We start from the raw sequence: 19,137 nt of genomic DNA, 5'->3' as shown, positions 1-19,137 counted from the left end.
ACCAAGTCTTATGGTCCTTCAAGTTAGAGGCTTTGGTATATCGCCAATATCAATTTCTTTCTCCACGGAATATGGGGTAACAAGGCAGAGCACGAATGTGCATGGTGTTTGTGTTAGCGGTCGTCTTTCCCTTTGTCATCTCTCTCATTCTTGGACCAATTTCCAGCGCCGATGTTCACTCACTGCCTCAGGCACCTGATTGTCCCTCCGATCTCGCGGTCTCGAAGTTCTCGCCCAGCCTTATGAGTCACGACCTCGCCTCGGAGTACGGAGTAAGACTGCCGTATTCGGCATTGACTCGGCATTAAATCTACTGGAATACTTTAATCTAAGCGGTCCACGCACTTTATTACCACGATACATCAATACATTGTATATCAATTTGATCCTAACGATCCCCATAACTTCCATAATAATAAGCATTACAACCCAATAACCTCCTATAAAAAAATAAACACCACCTATTCTTTCACAATAAAGAAAAATAACACCAAACGCCAATCACATGACCTAGTCAATGCATACAGTACATATAATCCAACCTAATCAGATCCACTCCTTGCTCCTCCATTAGTACATATCATAGCCAAGTCATACCCAACGACCTGAGTCACAATCCAATCCCACCCAAAATGACAGAGACCGACACACCTACGCCCCTAATCTTCGTGACAGGTAACAAAAACAAAGTCCTAGAAGTAAAAGCCATCCTGTCCACCACCCCGCTCGAAGTTTTAGATATCAATCTCCCTGAGATCCAGGGTAGTGTTGAAGAGATCACGCGGGAGAAATGCCGAGCTGCGGCTGAGAGGGTAAGGTTCTTTCTTTGACCCTGGAGTTCTAAGTTTGCTTTGGGGGGCGCGAAGCGCTGGGTTGGGTATGTGTGGCGAATGATGCTGATTTAATATGGTTTTTGTAGATTGGTGGCCCGGTGTTGGTTGAGGATTCGGCGCTGGAGATGAAGGCTTTGGGGGGCCTGCCGGGGGCTTATGTGTATGTTCTTTCCTTTCTTTTTTTTTGTTCTTTTTCTGCTTTTGGGATTTGGGGGTTGATTTTGGGGGTTGTTTGTGTCTTTGTTGGGTAATTGGGCGTGTCAAGGGAGGTGAAGAGCTAACATTGTTATGTCGCTATATGTATGAGGTGAAGCAAAGCATTCGTGGACACGATAGGAAATGAAGGGCTCAACAAGATTCTCGCGGCCTTTGATGACAAATCTGCTGATGCAGTGTGTACTTTTGGATATTCGCCGGGGCTGGGACATGAGCCTTTGCTTTTCCAGGGGCGGTTGCAGGTGTGTTACTTTGGTTTCGATAGTACACGGATCATACTATGATTGGTTGGTTTGAAACCTAACTGTACGCGATAAAGGGGCGAATTGTCCCAGCTAGGGGTAATTCTTCGTTTGGTAAGGTGTATCTCTTCAATATAGATAGTAAGGTTGTTCCTGATGTTGGCAGGTTGGGAGCCGATTTTCGAGGTCGAAGGAGAAACATTGGCCGAGATGGAGGTTGGCAAGAAGGTGGGTTCTCTGATCTTCAGTGGTCATTGTGATACTCTAAGGCTGTGTACTAATTCGGGCAGAATGGACTGTCTCATCGGTTTAAGGCGTTGGTGAAGTTCAGGGAGTGGTTTCAGGGGGCTAAAGAGGCTGATTAGGGGTTGTGGGTTATATTTTATAGACCGTTGGCTTTATAGAAAGTTTAAGTCCAGATGGCTTTACATTGTCCTGGCATTCTCGATTGTTCGTTTTCTGCACGTTTATTCTGTTTGACTGTCCTTATTCGGCCGATATATATTCATGTTTCCCACATTCGCAATTGAGGCTACTCCAACATGCTTGAAACTAATTTGGGGACATATAATCAGCCTAATACATTTACAGGACCTGTAAAGGCTAGTAAACATAACATTAGAATCATACTGAATGGTGCAATTTCTAACTACCATGCAGCCAGTCCGGCTATTCCGTTATCTATGGTCTCCCATTTTTGAGCGCAACCGGACATATAGTACAACTCCGGGACCGTATTTACTAAACTTAAATGATCTACTGGCCAGACACTGTCCGATCAGTGGAGTGGTGGACCCAGGGTGACTCAATCGCGCTAATAAAGTATTGCACATCTCTGGCATCGGCGTCAATATCCAGTAAGGCCGGTCGGTCTGGTCATTTCTCTAAGAGAGAACGTTGTGCTAGCCTGATGGGTAATTATCGGAATAGAATGTCGCGCAAGATATGAGTAGTTCTATGCAGGTGTGTGAACCTAGACCTATCTCCGTATATCAATGCCGACAGCCCAATCAATTCAAGCAGCGCAATCGGGGATGGTTATAGGTTGCAAGGGCTATTCCGACCTTAGGGTACCGTTCCAATATACATACAAAGTCCCAGTCATTCGTTCCGAGGACATAGGCTGCCATTGACCAGTTGCATTGGGCATGCGATATATCTCAATACCAGGATCCTTTGACGTCAAAACGAAGGCTAGGTTGACTTCGCTTGCGACGTCTCAATAGGCTACCAAGCTCGCCATTCAACGCCAAGTTTTTCCTATCCAGTCATTATCTCCAGCCAAGAAAGTCAACAACGCCCAGATAGAGCTAACGGTATCACAAGCTCGCCATCGCGCCGCTCAATACTGAATGCGGGGAAGCGAGCTTGGTTCGAACCGAATGGTAGGAAAAGATAAAAAGGAGGATCACCCCCCTAATCCAGAGGTGACATTTCCTCTGTTGTGATCGCGTCAGACTATCAAGAATGGACACGGGAACCGCCGCTATCGCCCACCAAAGGAGCAAAGATAGCTATATGCACACATGGGGACGGATACGCCCGCAGCTTGAGACGAGCATGGACAAGCTAAATGGTTGTTGGACAGGTAAGGCCACTAAACTCCAAGATGTTAGCCCCGGCGACGCATGAGTGGGAGTTGGAGAAAAGGTGTGAGAGCGAAGTCGGAAGGCGCGGCCTGGGCGATAAGGCGTCAAGGCCTCGAATACTTAATCTCATCGGCCGCTGTCCTCCGATCTAGCTGACCTGCCTGCTGACCCTTTTCATTTATTTCCCCTCATTGGACTTTCCCCTTTCTTAATGAAGGGAGATATTATTGAATATTAATATTATGTTTTTATCGCGCTCTGACTGGTTTTCAATGACAGATATGCTTTCTTAAACACCACCCCAGGGAATCGGATCCCGTCCACTGTTTACTGAAGCCAGCCCCAAGCGAAATGACCTCCCTGGCGGCTTGACCCGGTCGGACACCCGATGGAACTCCGTGACCACCTCCCCAGATACCAATTTTACTAGTCGACGGTTATCTCCCTCAGGCCTCATGGGAAATGGAATACGGGTCCCTCAACTTCCCCTCACGAGTTAGAAACACCATAATCCCGAATGATGGACGGATGATTGGCCCACTGCCATGCGACCTGCATGGCTGATGGGTCTATCACGGATTGGGTTGCCTTTCCCTCCGCCTTTCTGGGGTAGGTAACATACGGAATACAACGTGGACGATAAACTTCGTGAACTGGGGAAGGATTCTTTTACCTCATAGTATCTCAGAGTACGGGGGGACCGTCCATGTGTTGCATTGACTATGGCATATCACTTCCCGTCTGGGTATCTTGAAGGCATACAAACTGGATCCACCATTGACCATCATGCGGGGAGAGCCGCCCATCGATGGGACGATTTCAAGTCGCTGATAAGTCCGAACAGCTGGTCTGTCGTGCTACGAATGAGATGTGTCGTGCTTATCTTCCAATCTGAACGGCAAATCGAGTACTTTGAAGTCCCTGGGGTGTATTTATTTTACCTAACGAAATTTCCGAAAGCGGATATACCGAGTGGCGTTTGAGTGTTGATTGATGCAGGGCGCGTGCCGCAACCGAGGAGCTGATCAAAGACATTCATTTGCTGACCGGGAATGGCGATATTGGTTTTGCCCCCAATATTGATAAGGAAAAGAAACAAAGCAAAAACGGAGGGAAAAAAAAAAACCTTGCATCAATCATACATATCATGTGTGATCACGAAAGGGGGCAAAAGATCATGAGAGAAAAAAAACTTTTTCTAATGTCCATTGGAGAACATGGGACGGACCAGTTGATAGAAAGGGGAAATCTTTTTTTTTTCCTTCCCATCTTTTTCCTCTTTTTTGTCCATTCACCGGTCGGTAAACTCCGACTGGTTCGAAAATCCTGAGCTGGCCTTCGAGAACGACGACGCCCAGCCAATCACAAGCGCCTGGGCGGATGCTTAACCGTTCTTGTCATATCTTGTCATACCTTTGCATCTTCTCGTTTGGGGTTACATCCGAGGGCACGCTAAACTAACCCTCCCATTTCCCTCTGGATTTCTCGCCGTAATTTTGCCGATGGAGCCTCCCAGCGTTGGGTCGATCGCATAGGTCGCTTCGAATGATAAGACGGTCCCGCATTGGATCCCAGACTAAGGTCTTCCCACTAAAAGAACGGGAATATAAGGTGGCTCTCATTTCCTTCCAGAGTTCTTGATCTCGTGCGCAACCGTTGAGAGGAATTTCTGTCCTAAAACTATCCCCTCTTGTTCTTGGGGATTACCTTGCCTGGCCCTCTCCACAATGTCTACAGCAGATCATGATGTTGAGGTGACTCAGTATGTGCCGTCTGCTCTTTTCGCTCGTTGCCCCCCCCCCAACACTCTCTCGCAACCATGTATCTTGTCCTTCGGTACAAAGCTAACAATGGTGTAGACAACAGGCCCAATACAACTCTACCCATATGGTCGATGAGAAGGATGTCCTCGAGGCAAACGAAAAGGCTCTGGGGCCTACCGCTGATGGTGAAGAACCCAATCAGGATGAGGTCAAGAACTTGCGCCATATTGCGGAGAACCTGCCCCTCTCGGCCTGGCTCGTCGCCGTTGTCGAACTGTGCGAGCGTTTCACCTACTACGGTATGAGCGGTCTGTTCCAGAACTACGCGAATCTTCCTCTGGATGGCAGTAAAGGACGTGGCGCCCTTGGTCTTGGTCACCAGGGTGCGACGGGTTTGACGACCTTCAACCAGTTCTGGTGCTACGTCACTCCTATCATCGGTGCTATTGTCGCCGATCAGTACCTTGGCAAATACAAGACTATTGTCCTTTTCTCCATCGTCTATATGATTGGTTTGCTCATCTTGGTGTGCACATCGATTCCCTCATCCCTTGAGCACGGTGCTGGTTTGGGAGGCTTCATTGTAGCCATTCTGATTGTTGGTCTTGGAACTGGTGGTATCAAGAGTAATGTGGCTCCCCTGGTAAGTACCCTATGAGCGTCACTGTAGAGTGGTCGCATACTAAACTATCATCTAGATCGCCGATCAATACAAGCGGAAGAAGATGGCTATTAAGACCATTGCCAAGACCGGCGAGCGGGTCGTCATTGATCCTGCCCTCACTATCCAGCGTATCTACATGATCTTCTACGGTTGTATCAACGTTGGCTCTCTCTCCTTGCTAGCGACACCCTATATGGAAAGAGATATCGGCTTCTGGTCCGCCTATTTGCTCTGTCTGTGCATGTTCGCTTGTGGCTCTTGCGTTCTGATCATCGGACGCAAGTATTACGTCGTCCGTCCTCCCCAGGGATCCGTTATCACCAACGCCTTCAAGGCGCTGTGGATTATGGTCATCAACCGCAACATGGATGCACCCAAGCCCACCTGGCAGGCCGAGCATGGCGGCCGCAAGGCAAGGACCAACTTGCCTTGGGATGACCACTTCATCGACGAGCTCAAGCGTGCCCTGGTTGCCTGCAAGGTCTTTGCCTTTTACCCTATCTACTGGGTTGTCTATGGTCAGTTCTCGGGTAACTTCGTCACCCAGGCCGATCAGATGGATGGCCACGGCGTTCCCAACGATTTGATGCAGAACTTTGACCCCATCTCCATCATTGTCTTCATCCCCATCCTAGAGCTTACTGTCTATCCCGTGCTCCGCCGTTTCCACATTCAGTTCCGCCCTATCACTCGTATCGCCCTCGGTTTCGTGGTTGCCTCCCTGGCCATGATGTACGCCGCTATTGTTCAGCATCTTATTTACTCCGCCGGGCCATGCTACGAGCACCCGGGTTGCGACGCCTCTATTATCGATGGAAAGACCACCGGAAACCGTGTTCATATTGCCATCCAGACCCCGGCCTACGTATTCATCGGTATCTCCGAGATTTTCGCCTCAGTGTCCGGTCTTGAGTACGCCTACACCAAGGCCCCCCCGTCCATGAAGTCGTTCGTGCAGTCGATGTACCTGCTCACCAACGCCTTCGGCTCTGCTATTGCTGAGGCCCTTACTCCAGCCGCGTACGATCCTGCCATCTTGTGGATGTTCGTGGGCCTTGCCGTCGCTTCGTTCCTTGCCGGTATCATCTTCTACATTGTGTACCACCACTTGAACTACACGGAAGATGAGATGAACGCCCTCGATGCTGAAGATCCCGACCCCTCTATGCCTCACCAGCAGGAGGCCGAGAAGAAGAAGGAAGAGGAGAATCATGCATAATCTTGTTATTGTACTATAATGTTTACTTTTGCCTTTTTTTTTTTTACACATAGATACTAATTTCTCGTTCTTGACCGGTTGTGGACATACTCGATCTCGCGCGGCTTCGCGTCAGAGCACCTGCTGAGCAGATGAGAGGAGTATAACGAGATAATGTATATACGAATTCACGTTTGATCACGTTGAATCAATGAACACTTGACTCATTCAATACTCTTTCCCATCTTTGCCATCGAAATGACTCAGATTAGAACCACTTGCCTCAAGTTCAACAAAGGATCCCGGACCTCGTCCGACGGAGATTGTCTCACCATTGGGACCCGCACTTGATTACATGGAACCCAAACCCCGAACTAATTTAATTAACTAAGAGTGGGACCACCACGTTCTTGATGACAAGATTCCATCACAAATCGGACTGCTACCTTCCTATCTTCCAATGACCACAGAGGTCGATACATACGAGAAACCCTATTCAACTTAAAGTCCAAAGTACGGAGTACATAACTACATACACAAATAAGTATAAGTACTTTATGTACCCCGTATCCGTCTCCCTTACAGGACAAACAATAATTGCTATATACGGGGCACCTCAACACTTCAAACGCATATATATAAATGTATGTACACCGTAAGGGATACAACACCACATGCCCGACACAGACACAGAAGCAGTCCAGTTACCTGCAGTACATCTATGCAAGTACATAATACATACTACCTAGCAAAGCAAATCACACCATTCCCCATAATAATCACATGTACATAGTCACACTCCGTACCTTACCTACCCATCACAGTCAAATCTCACCACCCACACAAAAAAAAAAAAAAAAAAAAAAAAAAAAAAAAAAGAGAAAAAAAGAAAACAAAAAAAATAGAAAATAAACGAAAAAAGCAGGGGGGAAAGGAAAAGCAAGACTGAAAAAAAAAAAAAAAAAAAAAGTGGCTGGTAAACCAAGCCAAACGGAGTTCAGCTTCTCCTCCGAGAATCTGCGAAAACGATGACAAACACGAACTGAACCCGGAGCTCCGTCCGATTTTCATTGGCCACAGGTCGACATGCACAATTTAAGCTTAGCTTGGCCCTAGCATTAGTCCGCATTAGGCAAGTTAAGGCGGTGGAGATGGTTGTGGATAACTAACTGGATACCGTTGATGGTGGGTTTTCTTTTGGTCGTGTGCCACTGTGTGCCTTGTACCTTGCTTTAGTGAATTGGATTAGTGATCTGGGTCCTGGTTTGGATAGATAGGTATTTCTTCGGAAAGGTCGGAGGTGGATGGATAATCATGGTGATTTTGGGGGGTTTTGATTGGTTGGGATTGTTATGGATTTGTGAGTGATGCAGCGTTGAGTTAGGGGTTGAGGTTTTGTTAGGATGTTGGATTATATTGTGATGTTTAAAGGCAGGTTGTTGGATGGATGGGTTGTCTGTATTGTGTTGGTCCTAGTCTTAGGCATTCTAGTTTGTGAGGTTATAAGTGGGTTGGCTAAGCCAGTCTTTCGTGATCCTCAGCTAATTTTTATTTTGAAGCTCTATACGGAGTGCACGCTGACTATGGCGGCACCAATGATTGATAATGAAAGGGAGATCTGTAAAGTCCGAGATGGAGAGTGGGATAGGTGAACTCGTAAGAACTCTGGTGGTTCATCTGGAACATCCCGTCTCGTGGAGATCTTCTGCCCAAGATGGCCACATTCGGTGCTGTCGGTTGTGAAGGAATTGGTGTTGGTAGGACATATATAGAGTCCAAGGCACGACAAAGATATCAGCTGGTATTTTTGGTCGAGTGGGTTGACAATGGACGGAGACACCACTGCCTGATAGACCATAAAATAGGTTATGTAAGTGTATCAAAGAGGGATAAGGTTGGCATAATTAGTATCCATCAATTTCATCTAAAGGCCCTTGGCCGCCTGAGCTTCAAGTATATTTATGGTTCTTGGCTGGCATACTTGTAGATATGCTCTAATACGTACTACACTTGCCGAGGCTTGGTCGGTAGAGTTTGATTTCACAACAAGAGAAAACCCTGACTATAGCTATCTAAAAATAACACCTGAGATCAACTGCCTTGAGATAACCTGTTTTGACTTCCAAGACTGTGATTAGTGGCTTGACCAGTATGAAGGAGTATAGATGACCAGTACATTTCGAATGTATTACTTCGTTAAGTGCCACTAGAAATACCAAGGCAATTGCCTATGGCTACTCATTCTAGGCATAACTTTTGAAACAGGCCATGGTTATTCTGATTGTGAGATATCATCCCCACTTTAGGATTCGGGTTTGGGTTCGAATTCGGATCTGCCTAGTAACAGTCTCTTATCGGATTTGAAGTTTTAGATCAAGACGATTCAAAGTTGCAATGGTTGATCAAATATGGGTAGATGTACGAGTACGAGAATTTTGATCGACAAAGTGGGTCTCGCTTTGAACCCATTGGTAGACTGTGCCACTATAGTTCTACAGCTACGCCGTGATATGTTCAACGAGATACATATAATTAGCGTAGGAACTCATTAGTCTAAAGATAATCACGATATATGAAAATAAAATTTAACGAAGTCTCAGAAGTGGAGATATACAGGAAAACCCGGGGGCAGGGGCAGTGTCCAAGTCGATAAGGAGGATGCCTATCCTCTTGGTTTGCCTAGATGGCTGACAAACTTGGCTTATGGTACGAGTACGAGCTATAAAGAGATCCACAGATGCATATGATTATGTATGGCCTCAAACAATGCTACTAATACAACAACCCTCAGTGGCTACTGTTGCCCCTGGTTTAAGCTTGTCAGGCATAAAAATCCTCTGAAACAACATCAAGATTATATCCGGCGCGTTGCTGTGCTTGCGTCATGTAGGTCTGCCGTCTGGAAGACCAGCTCATCTTATAAGTACTCTTTTGCCGTCTAGTTCAGTTGCAGATAGAAATACTCAAAACCATTAAATTTTCTACTCACTTCAATATCGGTAGACAACCAACAGCTACAAACATGAAATTCTCCTTTATTTCAACTGCTTTAGTTTTCACCTTAGCCTCCGCTAACCCTCACTATGGGCAATGGAAGCCCGCAGGGCCAAAAGACTGTATAGACGATATCCAGCTCTGTTAGTATAAATGCTGATTGTCCTAGTTCGAGGCCCTTGCCCCATGATGAACACTCTCGCAAACCATGGATTTCTCCCTCATGATGGCAGAAACCTTACACGGCACAATGTCGTTAAGGGACTATCAGCAGCTCTGAACTTTAACGCCTCGCTTGCGAGTCTGATGTTTGACATGGCTATCATTGTTAATCCAGAGCCTAATGCTACATTCTTCACCCTGTAAGATACCCTAGAATTATATATGCAGCTTCCCCCCATCTGGTCAACGCTGACACATCTTCAGCGACCAACTCAACAAACACAATCTCTTAGAACACGATGCGAGCTTGAGGTTAGTCCGTATTACCATTCTACCCTCCTCAACCTACCCTTTCATCAAAGCCAAAATCTAACTTCTAAAAGCCGCACCGACGCCTACTTCGGAAACAACTATGTCTTCAACGATACAATCTTCGAAGAAACAAAGAAATACTGGACCGGTCCTATCCTGGACGCCAATATGTTAGCCAACAGCAAGGTAGCACGCCAGATTGAATCCAAAGCATTCAACCCTACGTATACATTCACTTCAACGATGGAACAGTTTAGTCTCGGGGAGGTGGCGGCTCCTATCATTGCGTTCGGCGACATGCAACACGGAAAGGTGAATAGAAGTCTTGTGGAGTACTTTTTCAGTGAGTCCATCTTACTTTATCTATCTATCACATGACTAAATGTTGATTGGGAAGAAAACGAACGCTTCCCGACGGAGCTGGGATGGAAGAGACGGGAGAAAATTGTGGGCCAGTCGGATATTATGGGGGTGACGCAGATGATTGCGAATGCTACTAATCTTATCACGCCTGCTAATAGGGCTCGGGCTGAGAGTCGGCGAGACTTGCATTCTGGTCTTGGGATTTAGACGAGATGTTGGTAAGTTGAGCTTATTTAAGAGTTAAAATGGCAGTATAGTGTACAAGAGAAGCATCAGCGGACACTAATGGAATAAACGACTGATATACGTGTGTAAGGGCTACTTTAATTATTACTAAGTGTTACTTTGGGGAACCTGGAACTGTGGGAGGATCTGGCTCCCACATGGATGACTGACCAGATATCATGAATACCTTTATGATCGTCCTGACAAAATGAATCCGGATCCCAGGTTTTTCTTCAGCGGCGAATATATTCGGTCTGCCAATCACATCCCGAATCGACAAGTTCTTGGCGGATTCTGTAACCCTTTTGGGAAAAAGACCTAACTACCACGGGTGCCGGATTTCATGAGGTTCGAAGTTTCTATACATCAATATTCTATTAATAATGGCAAGAGAAAGATTACCAAGCGTTGTATTACATCTGTTAAACTTGATATTATCAATGAAATATCCTCTCCAGCAGTGCATTTTTTTTGCAGATAAATACCCCCTCTCCCCCCGAATCCCTAGCCACACCAACATCCCAATCATTCTTCAAGATAAGGCATAGCTACTTCCTTCTACTATTGCATATAATATCACTCGTCATAATGGCTGTGACCTTGAACGTTACCCATATTGGTACTGCCACTGCCATCCTCGAGATAAATGGGGTTAGCATGATCACCGATCCCTTCTTCTCACCCGCCGGCACCAAGTTCGATGTCTCAGAATCCGTCGCCCTCACTGTAACAGACGACCCTAGCCTTGGCCTTGACCAGCTCCCTATAATCGATGCCGTACTTTTAAGCCACGAAGACCACCCTGACAATCTCGACGACCTCGGTCGCCGCCTCCTAGACGGACGACGCGTCTTTACCACCGTCGACGGCGCTAAGAACCTCTCTCCACGGCCCGCCGTCCACGGGCTCCAACCATGGGAGAAGATGGAAACTCTCATTGCCGGCAAGAAATTCCAGGTCATCGGCACGCCGACCCAGCATCTCCCCGGAGGCGAATGCACTGGCTTCATCATCACCGGAGAAGGGTTCGGAAGCGGCCGCGACGGCCTTCCCAACGCAATCTATTTTTCTGGTGACACGGTCTACGTCGAGGAATTGAAACAGATGGCGAACCAGTACCATGTCTGTGCTGCAGTGTTTAATCTAGGCAATGCACATGCACCCAGCAACGTTGAGGATCCCAACAGTCCCCTTATTCAGATTACCATGGATGGCAAACAGGCTGCCAAACTGTTCCGGGAAATCAAGGCCGATGTTCTGGTTCCTATGCATTATGAATCATGGCATCATTTTACTCAGTTTGGGAAGGAGCTGCGTGAGGTTTTCGAGGCGGAGGGGATTAATGATAAAGTGTGCTGGCTTAAGCCCGGTAAGCCAGTGTCGGTTCTGTAGGAACTCGTGATTTTTTTGCTCAGATGGTGTACATAATATGTAAGAGCTTGAGCTAGGGTAAATGGGATTGGTGCAGTCTAGATATATACGGCTAATTGGGTAATCCCTGTACTCCTGCACAGGCAGACGTAGATTGAAGATATCTGACGTAAAGCTGTAGTCAATGATTTGCTCCCAGTGAGTAGGCTGGGTATCAAACTGATTCAGCATTATCCCTGATTAGCCAGCTAGGATCTACTTGTATTTGATCCGGATTATAGACTTGGTTGGCTTGAGTGTAGCCGAGAAAATGGGAGTCCTATTTCCACACCTTGGATCTCATATATGCTTCGATAGAATGAACGAGGTCAAATAGTTTACCTGTGATCATTCGATTTTTGCGCTATTGCCTGCATCACACCTTTGCGAAAGTGATCTTTATTTTTAGGAACATGCGTTGGTGGCGGCTTTTTGCATGATATGAGCTCACAACAACTACCATTCGGGTACAGCTACCTTGAAGAGAAGCATGTCTAAGGTATGTCTTATCGCTCAGGCATGATTTCCGGAATGGGAATCAGGCAACCAAACTGTCTCACTTGACGAGTTTTCTTCCAAGGCATGTATATACAGACGGGAATACTACACGGAAGGATGATTCCTCCGCGCGAATCGTAAAGGAATGACGAGAATATCCCGCAAAGTCGATGCAAGACATGCGAGAAGTAGCGGTGAAGTTAGACTGTGTCTGATAATTAATACAAACAAGGTTTTGGTAACTGGTAGATGGCTATTAGATGGAATGTAACTCGGAGTATATGGTTGGCTGCCAAGGGTCGAATACGGGAATAAGATGGTCCCAACGAGTGATAAAGGAGGGACACAACAGGTGGCGGATGCTGTGGAAAGCGGAGTGAGAAGAGCCTCTAAGATTTATGGTTTGTATGCAGTTGGTGGAGGCAGTGGCGTTCTTTCTCTAGGTCTTGCCTTTCTCTTGCTCTCTTTTTTTTCGGTTGCGATTCCCTTTCAAGGCACTGTTCAGCCAGCCCTCAATAGCGAGATGATCAAGATCGTATTCATAGTCAGCACAACCTTGATACAGTTGACTGAAGGCGCATGTCGCAATGTTGATGTCGCTATAGCTGCCTGCCTAGTGTAACGATGCTCACGGATATAAACACGCTGAGGGCACAACCAACGAGGTGTGACTGCAACCAGGCATTTACTTAGACTAAAATGTACAACTTGATATTGATAATACCCCACAGTAACAAATCGCTAACCAGAAGGTTCATGAGTGAGACAATGCGGGGATACGAGGATTGGGCTCTTGGTGGCGTGGTAGCCGTTCGATGTGTCATCGGAATTGATATCCATCATATTCGGTTCAATCCGACTTCCTACTTTCTTTGACCACTCTTCTTTTTTCTTTTTCTATGCCTGGATGCCTAAATCTACTTGCCTAATCGGTCTAGCATACCTAGTCTACCACTTTTCGATTTTACTAATTCTATCGGTTTCAAGATCCAAAGGCACCACGTATTCTCTGAACTCGGGTTAGTTCTAATGTTGAATGGTTCTCAATAACTATCAGATATAAACTACGGCCTAGCTGTGGGACACAATACAGTAGACCTCGGATCAGATGATAGACTGCGCCCCACAACGTCATATTGTAAGACACTATTGCCCTATATATGCATCTAACTCGCCAAAAAGAGAGCAGGATCCACTCAGCGAAATATGGACCATCCAGATTTGTGGTTTTCCATTGAGATACAATGTAATTGGCACGCCTAAAATGGCGATATTCCGTAGTATATCCTCCGAACTGGGGATATAGCCTTACCGATACGAACCTACTCTGGCAACCTTTACCCGGTCGAGATCTTAAAAGGCTCCTGGGATACGTCATACTACGATTTCGTTATACAACATGTACCTCTTAGGAAGACAACTCTCGGTTCTGGCGATCGGGCCCTTTGGTTCCTGTACAGTCTCTGGAACCCAAATCCAGTTCCGGGTTGTTCCAATTGGGAACACTCTTGCTTCGCAGGGAATCATTGTCTCAACCTGAGAGACAAGGCCAATCAAGGAGATTCCAATTACGAGGGCTGATAAGCTGAGTATAGATGGAGGTATCGATTTGGATGATGGAGGGCCTAATAATAGCAGAATCGGAGGCTGTGAGAGCCGTGTACACCGACCATGGTTCGCCATCCTGATAGATAGAGCGTGGGGGGAAAAAAAAGGTATAAATTCAACCTGCTCTCCCCCCTTTGCCATATCCTTCATCACATCAAGCAAAGCATCCCAATCAAGCTAAAGTCTCCAAGCCCTAAAACAGTTTCCATTCATCAATCTCCCTCAGAAGAATCCATCCTCCCTTAACCAACTCAACCAACCATCAACATGAAGGCCAACTTCGCTGTCATCATTGCTTTCCTCACGGCCTCTATCTCTGCCGCCCCCCTTGAGGTCCGTGATGTCGCCCAAGTGACTCTTGCCCTCTCCAACGACCAGAGCGGGGCATACGCTGGCGTCACTTTCCCCGCCGATGGCAATGACAGGAGCATCAAGGGCCTCTACGGTGGCACCTCTGTTGGAGCCAGCGGCAACGTTCTCGCCTCGTCTGCTCAGCTGACGTCGTTCCCTCAGACCATCAACTGTGTTATCAAAAACAACGGTGTCCCGATTGGAACACTCACCGCTCAGCATACGTATCTCGACTTGAACGGAGACCCGGCCTCCAATGCCCCAGTCAACCTGAACAACGGTGTCGTCAATTGCCGTGCTTGAGGGAACTTGTGCCAGGACCATCTCGATAGGAGGATAGGGTTGTAGTTCACGGTTTTAATGAAGGAATGGAACTAATTGGATACAAGTGCTGTGTTTAATGATTGCCATATATGCCCCTTGGGCGGGATTGATATGCAAAGCCCGGTTTCTGACATTAGCAGCGTAACATGAATAGTGACCAGAATTGACTGCTAAACATCTCTCGAACATGTAGTTCCAAGACTATACTCAGTAGATCTAGAGTAGAGGACTGCACTGGCCTTAAGAGGAAAGCTCACCATCTCATCAAAAATACTCGTCTCTAGGTCCTGAATCTCTGCCCAAGTCCTCACATGCTCATAAACTCCAACAGCTCTCACAAGACAACCTTCCCTGTGCTCAAAGAAAAGCGGCATACTAATCCTTCCAAGAATACCCTCCTTTCTGTCCTAGACTACAGCACTCTTCGGCTTGGTTAAATTCCGGCAGCTGCTGATGTGGGCTGTCGTTGAGTGAGGACATCGATTATAGGAAGAGATACAAAAGTGATGGTCATTGTGCTATTGATTGAGTTACGAATAGAATTCATCTATCTATAGACAGCAGGAAAGGGAGAAAGACAGTCCGAAAGACAGTCCAGGCTTGCAAATACTCGTGCTTTATTGGGCAACCGGTCGTGTGCTTTGAAACATGCAAGGGGGTTGGACAATTACCCGCGGCGTCAGGCGTTTCTCCACGTTTTACTAGCCATGGTCTTGTATTGTTGCTGTTGAATACAGAATTTGCTGACTGGTATCCACGGACTGTCGGACTGTCCGCTGAGTAATTACTGGGATACTCTCCTCTTAACTAACCATGGTTCAGCTGAGGCTGGGGCGAGAAGTATATATATTTTTGATAAGCAGTGCTGCATCCGGGGAATAACAATCTTGCCACTGAAATCGGCTCGGCATTTAATGCATGTATCAGAGCCTTGTTTAGCATGCTCCTTGCCAAATTGCCATTTTTTGCTTAAGCAATGCCGTCGAATCGACAAGTGGTTATTTAGACCTGGGCTTATACCATTAGATCTGAATATAGAAATGCGATTTCAATCCTCCTAATGGACAACATCGGTTCTAATCGGGGTAATATATATGTCTCAGGAGAGACTGATAGGTTTACGAAAGACTGGGTCACCCGACAATATATAAACCTACTTGAATAAGTAGTTGCGCGATATCCATGAAGGAATACCAGATGAAGAGCGAGTCTAGTATGCTCGAGGCATTGTTTCATGCCTCAAAGCAGGATCACGCCTAGTACTCATAACTCGTATCGAGATAGAACGCCGCATATGTAAAGTAGCTCATCCAAGGAGCGTTGCTAGAAGGAAGACAAGACTGTTGCCGTGCCGAATTTACCCGCGCGACAATAATATGATCGTGAGCTTTCCTTGTTTATTTTGTTTGATTCGCCTGATTTTTGAAGCGGTGGCTGTCGAATCGTTGAGGTTCAAGTATGTCTCAGGTAACGAGAAAAGTGGACGAACGGTAGTTGACAGATGGGGATTGTTGCTAAATATAATTTGTTCAAAAGGATGCGCTGGACCAGTAAGATTGGAGAAAACCGTTAAGCCTGGTCAGGGTCCTCTGTGGGGTTTTGCATAGCTGCCCACTAATTTGGGTCTTTGACTTTTTTTTTTTTTACCCTTTTTCTAAATAAAGTATGCAAGGGCTCTCTGTTGAACTCTACGAGATTTTGCATGTGCGTCAGAGCAAGCAATATTCATAGAGTAAATATGCTACGATTTAGAGTGTATACTAAGAATTATTAAGATGTGAGGTGATGAAACGTGACATATGGCAAGTGGATGGTGGCGGTGGAGAATACCGTGGCTGAGGAAATTGATGTAATTTCACTATAAATGACTAGGAGGGGCACGTTTAGTTATGGGGTGAAACCGTCAATGTTGATCTAGATCTACCTAGATTTTAGGTATCACCTTATAGGGTGCTGGTAATGCAATTGATTACTCCGCCAAGGCATGTTGAAGATATCTCCTACAGTATGTTGATGTAGGATGACGTGCAGAGCTTCTCTGAGCTGGTGGTTGGACCCTCATTGGATGGACCATGGTTCTCGAACGTCTCGAACACAAGATTTTTTAGGGTTGACGTTTGATATTTCGGAGTAGGGGATTGTTCTATGGAGTATCTCTCCTAGCAAAAGAATACCAGCGATAACTCTGGGTCTATCCTTGTGACAGCCTCTTCAAAAAGAAAAAGAAAGATAAAAAAAAAAAAATAAAGGTCGGACAAGTAATGACACTTAACTTAGTGACCCCCTGACACTGATATTGAACGACTTTGACTTTCTCAGTGATGAATCGACGCAACGGAAAAGATATTCGACATACTACCCTGTAGCCTAGATGTAGAGTTATCACCGTTGCCCAGAAAATAAGACAAAATGTCGAAACTATCAAAATCCTTTCCTGTTAAGCCATTGAGAAAAGGGGAGACAGAGGCGATCGTCGCTATGACCGGTCTGTGCTTCAGCCCCAAGCCCCCTACTAATATTAATGAAAACATCCTAATCGAGTCGTAATTTTCGCGACCCCCTGATTCCAAAATTTAGTGTGGGAAATTGAAAGGAAAATTCTCTTTTACTTTCTTCTCTTCTTCCCGACCAATCTCCTCAACCTCCGGGGTGTTTTCTCTAGCACGAAGGGACTTTCTGCGGGCCAGTCAACAGAAGAAAAAGTCTCATAATCGCTTGTCGGACAGCCTCAGGCATCCATCCACTCATTCAACTCATCAGTCAGCCGCGTGTCTCACTCCGTCGTCGCCTCTTCTCGCTGATTACCGTAACCTTACTTGACTTTTCTTCCTTTCGTTTTCACCGGACTCCCTCATCCTACCTTTTTCTTACTTTCTTTGATTTAATTGAGCTTTCCCATTTCTTCCCCCATTCTTGCCGCCGTGGGAGTTTCGTCCTGTCGCATTTCGATACACTTTCCCAGACTCTCCCCCCCTCTCAAGTTTCCCGTACGACCCGGGGCTGGCCATCATTCCGAATCACAATCGGTTGCCTAAGGCTTGCCTACATACTCAACATACGATCAAGCTATAAGAGGAACCTAATCTGGATCTTTCATAAAACAATCGATTGAATTAGTATCACAATGAGTGTACGCTTCCCCGATATAGCAACCCTTCCGCCTCCCCCGTTCTTACCCCTCCCCTAATCCGCGCGATGTTTCGTCGGGCCACTAATTGAACGATTGATTTAGTACGGAAATAATCAAGGCGGCTACGGCTCCTATAACCCTTATGGCGCCAGCCAGCAAGGCTATGAACGAGCCAACGATGTGGAAGAGGGCAACGGATCCTACGGTAAGCGCGCATGGCGAACCGCAATGCAATCGAGCATCCTCTAATCGATCGCTTGGTAGAGATGGGCCAGGTGGGCCAGCCTGCCGACCCGACCACCTTGTTGAACAAGTGCCGTGAAATCAACGATGGTATCGCCGATATTCGTGCCAAAAGAGAGGGGCAGCTCGCCGCCGCGCAGAACGGTTTGCTGGACTCGAGCACCGGAAAGGAAGACCAAGTTTCTCGCCAGGCCCTGGACTACGTCGAGGACGAAATCAACAACGGTTTCCGCTACCTCCGCGATCTCCTAAAGAAGATCAAGCAGACCCCCGGCTCCGGAGACAGCCGCGTACAGACCCAGGTCGATGTCACCAGCCGCAATCTGCGTCGCGAAATCGAGCAGTACCAGCGGGCCCAGTCGGATTTCCAGAAGCGTTTGAGGGAGCAAGTTCGCCGGCGATATGAAATTGCCAACCCGGACGCGACCCCCGAGGAGCTGGAGCAGGGTGTTGATAATGTTCTAATGGGCCAGGAGCAGACCTTCCAGGTAGGTGGCACTTGCGAAAGCCGCATGTCCCCAGGTTCACGGATATTGTGCTAATATGCATGATCTAGCTCACTGGTAGCCGGACTCGCCAAGCCAACGATGCCAGACAAGCTGCCTTGGAGCGGTCGGCCGCAATCCGGAAGATTGAGCAGGATATGATGGAACTGGGTCGTCTGTATCAAGAAGTGGCAGAGCTTGTGCACCAGCAGGAACCAGCCGTGGAACAGATCAACCAAGGTGCCGAGGACGTTGCTGGGAATGTCGCCAATGCCAACACTCAGATCACCCATGCCATTGACAGCGCGCGTCGGGCAAGAAAGTGGAAGTGGTATGCTCTGCTTATCATTAGTAAGTCTCGCGACTGCCATTTAATCTTATCTGGGGTCTAAAAACTGACCGCGTCCTAGTCCTCATTATTGCCATCGTGGTTGGTGTTGCTGTTGGTGTTACCCAGGCCAACAAGTCCTCTTAAGGCCTATGAATTTCCTGAATGTGATTCTGTTGGCCATGTTGGCCCTGTCGCG

At 46.8% G+C, this 19,137-nt stretch overlaps 8 protein-coding genes across 8 annotated transcripts; 7 read left to right on the top strand and 1 right to left on the bottom strand.

Annotated features, from left to right (window-relative positions):
* Window positions 1-360: 360 nt before the first annotated feature.
* Window positions 361-1,519, top strand: BDW43DRAFT_267019 (non-canonical purine NTP pyrophosphatase). The gene is made up of 4 exons (XM_032040942.1): window positions 361-812; window positions 920-993; window positions 1,147-1,405; window positions 1,458-1,519. Exons 1-3 carry the CDS (start codon window positions 633-635, stop codon window positions 1,331-1,333), a joined length of 441 nt encoding a protein of 146 aa, XP_031903308.1. The 5' UTR covers window positions 361-632; the 3' UTR covers window positions 1,334-1,405; window positions 1,458-1,519.
* Window positions 1,520-4,409: 2,890 nt separating this feature from the next.
* BDW43DRAFT_239668 (peptide MFS transporter) lies at window positions 4,410-6,907 on the top strand. The gene is made up of 3 exons (XM_032039650.1): window positions 4,410-4,642; window positions 4,740-5,286; window positions 5,342-6,907. Exons 1-3 carry the CDS (start codon window positions 4,608-4,610, stop codon window positions 6,524-6,526), a joined length of 1,767 nt encoding a protein of 588 aa, XP_031903307.1. The 5' UTR covers window positions 4,410-4,607; the 3' UTR covers window positions 6,527-6,907.
* Window positions 6,908-9,527: 2,620 nt separating this feature from the next.
* On the top strand, window positions 9,528-10,543 carry BDW43DRAFT_298093 (peroxidase family protein; the record flags this gene model as incomplete). Its single annotated transcript, XM_032044508.1, has 5 exons — window positions 9,528-9,621; window positions 9,669-9,861; window positions 9,926-9,973; window positions 10,045-10,316; window positions 10,371-10,543. 5 exons carry the CDS (start codon window positions 9,528-9,530, stop codon window positions 10,541-10,543), a joined length of 780 nt encoding a protein of 259 aa, XP_031903306.1.
* Window positions 10,544-11,091: 548 nt separating this feature from the next.
* Window positions 11,092-12,064, top strand: BDW43DRAFT_267003 (MBL fold metallo-hydrolase). Its single transcript, XM_032040941.1, has one exon. It carries the CDS (start codon window positions 11,150-11,152, stop codon window positions 11,951-11,953), a length of 804 nt encoding a protein of 267 aa, XP_031903305.1. The 5' UTR covers window positions 11,092-11,149; the 3' UTR covers window positions 11,954-12,064.
* A 469-nt stretch (window positions 12,065-12,533) lies between these two features.
* BDW43DRAFT_267002 (uncharacterized protein) lies at window positions 12,534-13,177 on the top strand (the record flags this gene model as incomplete). The annotated part of the gene is made up of 1 exon (XM_032040940.1): window positions 12,534-13,177. A coding segment is annotated over exon 1 (301 nt), but the record flags the coding sequence as incomplete, so codon positions are not given.
* Window positions 13,178-14,344: 1,167 nt separating this feature from the next.
* BDW43DRAFT_308145 (uncharacterized protein) lies at window positions 14,345-14,731 on the top strand (the record flags this gene model as incomplete). The annotated part of the gene is made up of 1 exon (XM_032046420.1): window positions 14,345-14,731. One exon carries the CDS (start codon window positions 14,345-14,347, stop codon window positions 14,729-14,731), a length of 387 nt encoding a protein of 128 aa, XP_031903303.1.
* Window positions 14,732-15,515: 784 nt separating this feature from the next.
* BDW43DRAFT_267000 (uncharacterized protein) lies at window positions 15,516-16,202 on the bottom strand. Its single transcript, XM_032040939.1, has one exon. The coding sequence runs from the start codon at window positions 15,986-15,988 to the stop codon at window positions 15,767-15,769; it is 222 nt and encodes a 73-aa protein (XP_031903302.1). The 5' UTR covers window positions 15,989-16,202; the 3' UTR covers window positions 15,516-15,766.
* A 1,674-nt stretch (window positions 16,203-17,876) lies between these two features.
* On the top strand, window positions 17,877-19,085 carry BDW43DRAFT_308144 (syntaxin; the record flags this gene model as incomplete). Its single annotated transcript, XM_032046419.1, has 5 exons — window positions 17,877-17,882; window positions 17,985-18,087; window positions 18,147-18,613; window positions 18,682-18,961; window positions 19,021-19,085. 5 exons carry the CDS (start codon window positions 17,877-17,879, stop codon window positions 19,083-19,085), a joined length of 921 nt encoding a protein of 306 aa, XP_031903301.1.
* Window positions 19,086-19,137: the final 52 nt, after the last annotated feature.

Source organism: Aspergillus alliaceus (assembly GCF_009176365.1).
Source record: "Aspergillus alliaceus strain CBS 536.65 unplaced genomic scaffold BDW43scaffold_8, whole genome shotgun sequence".
In the NCBI taxonomy this organism is placed as follows: domain Eukaryota; kingdom Fungi; phylum Ascomycota; class Eurotiomycetes; order Eurotiales; family Aspergillaceae; genus Aspergillus; species Aspergillus alliaceus.
The sequence above is the reverse complement of the archived record's forward strand: the minus strand, read 5'-3'. Positions and strand labels throughout refer to the sequence as shown.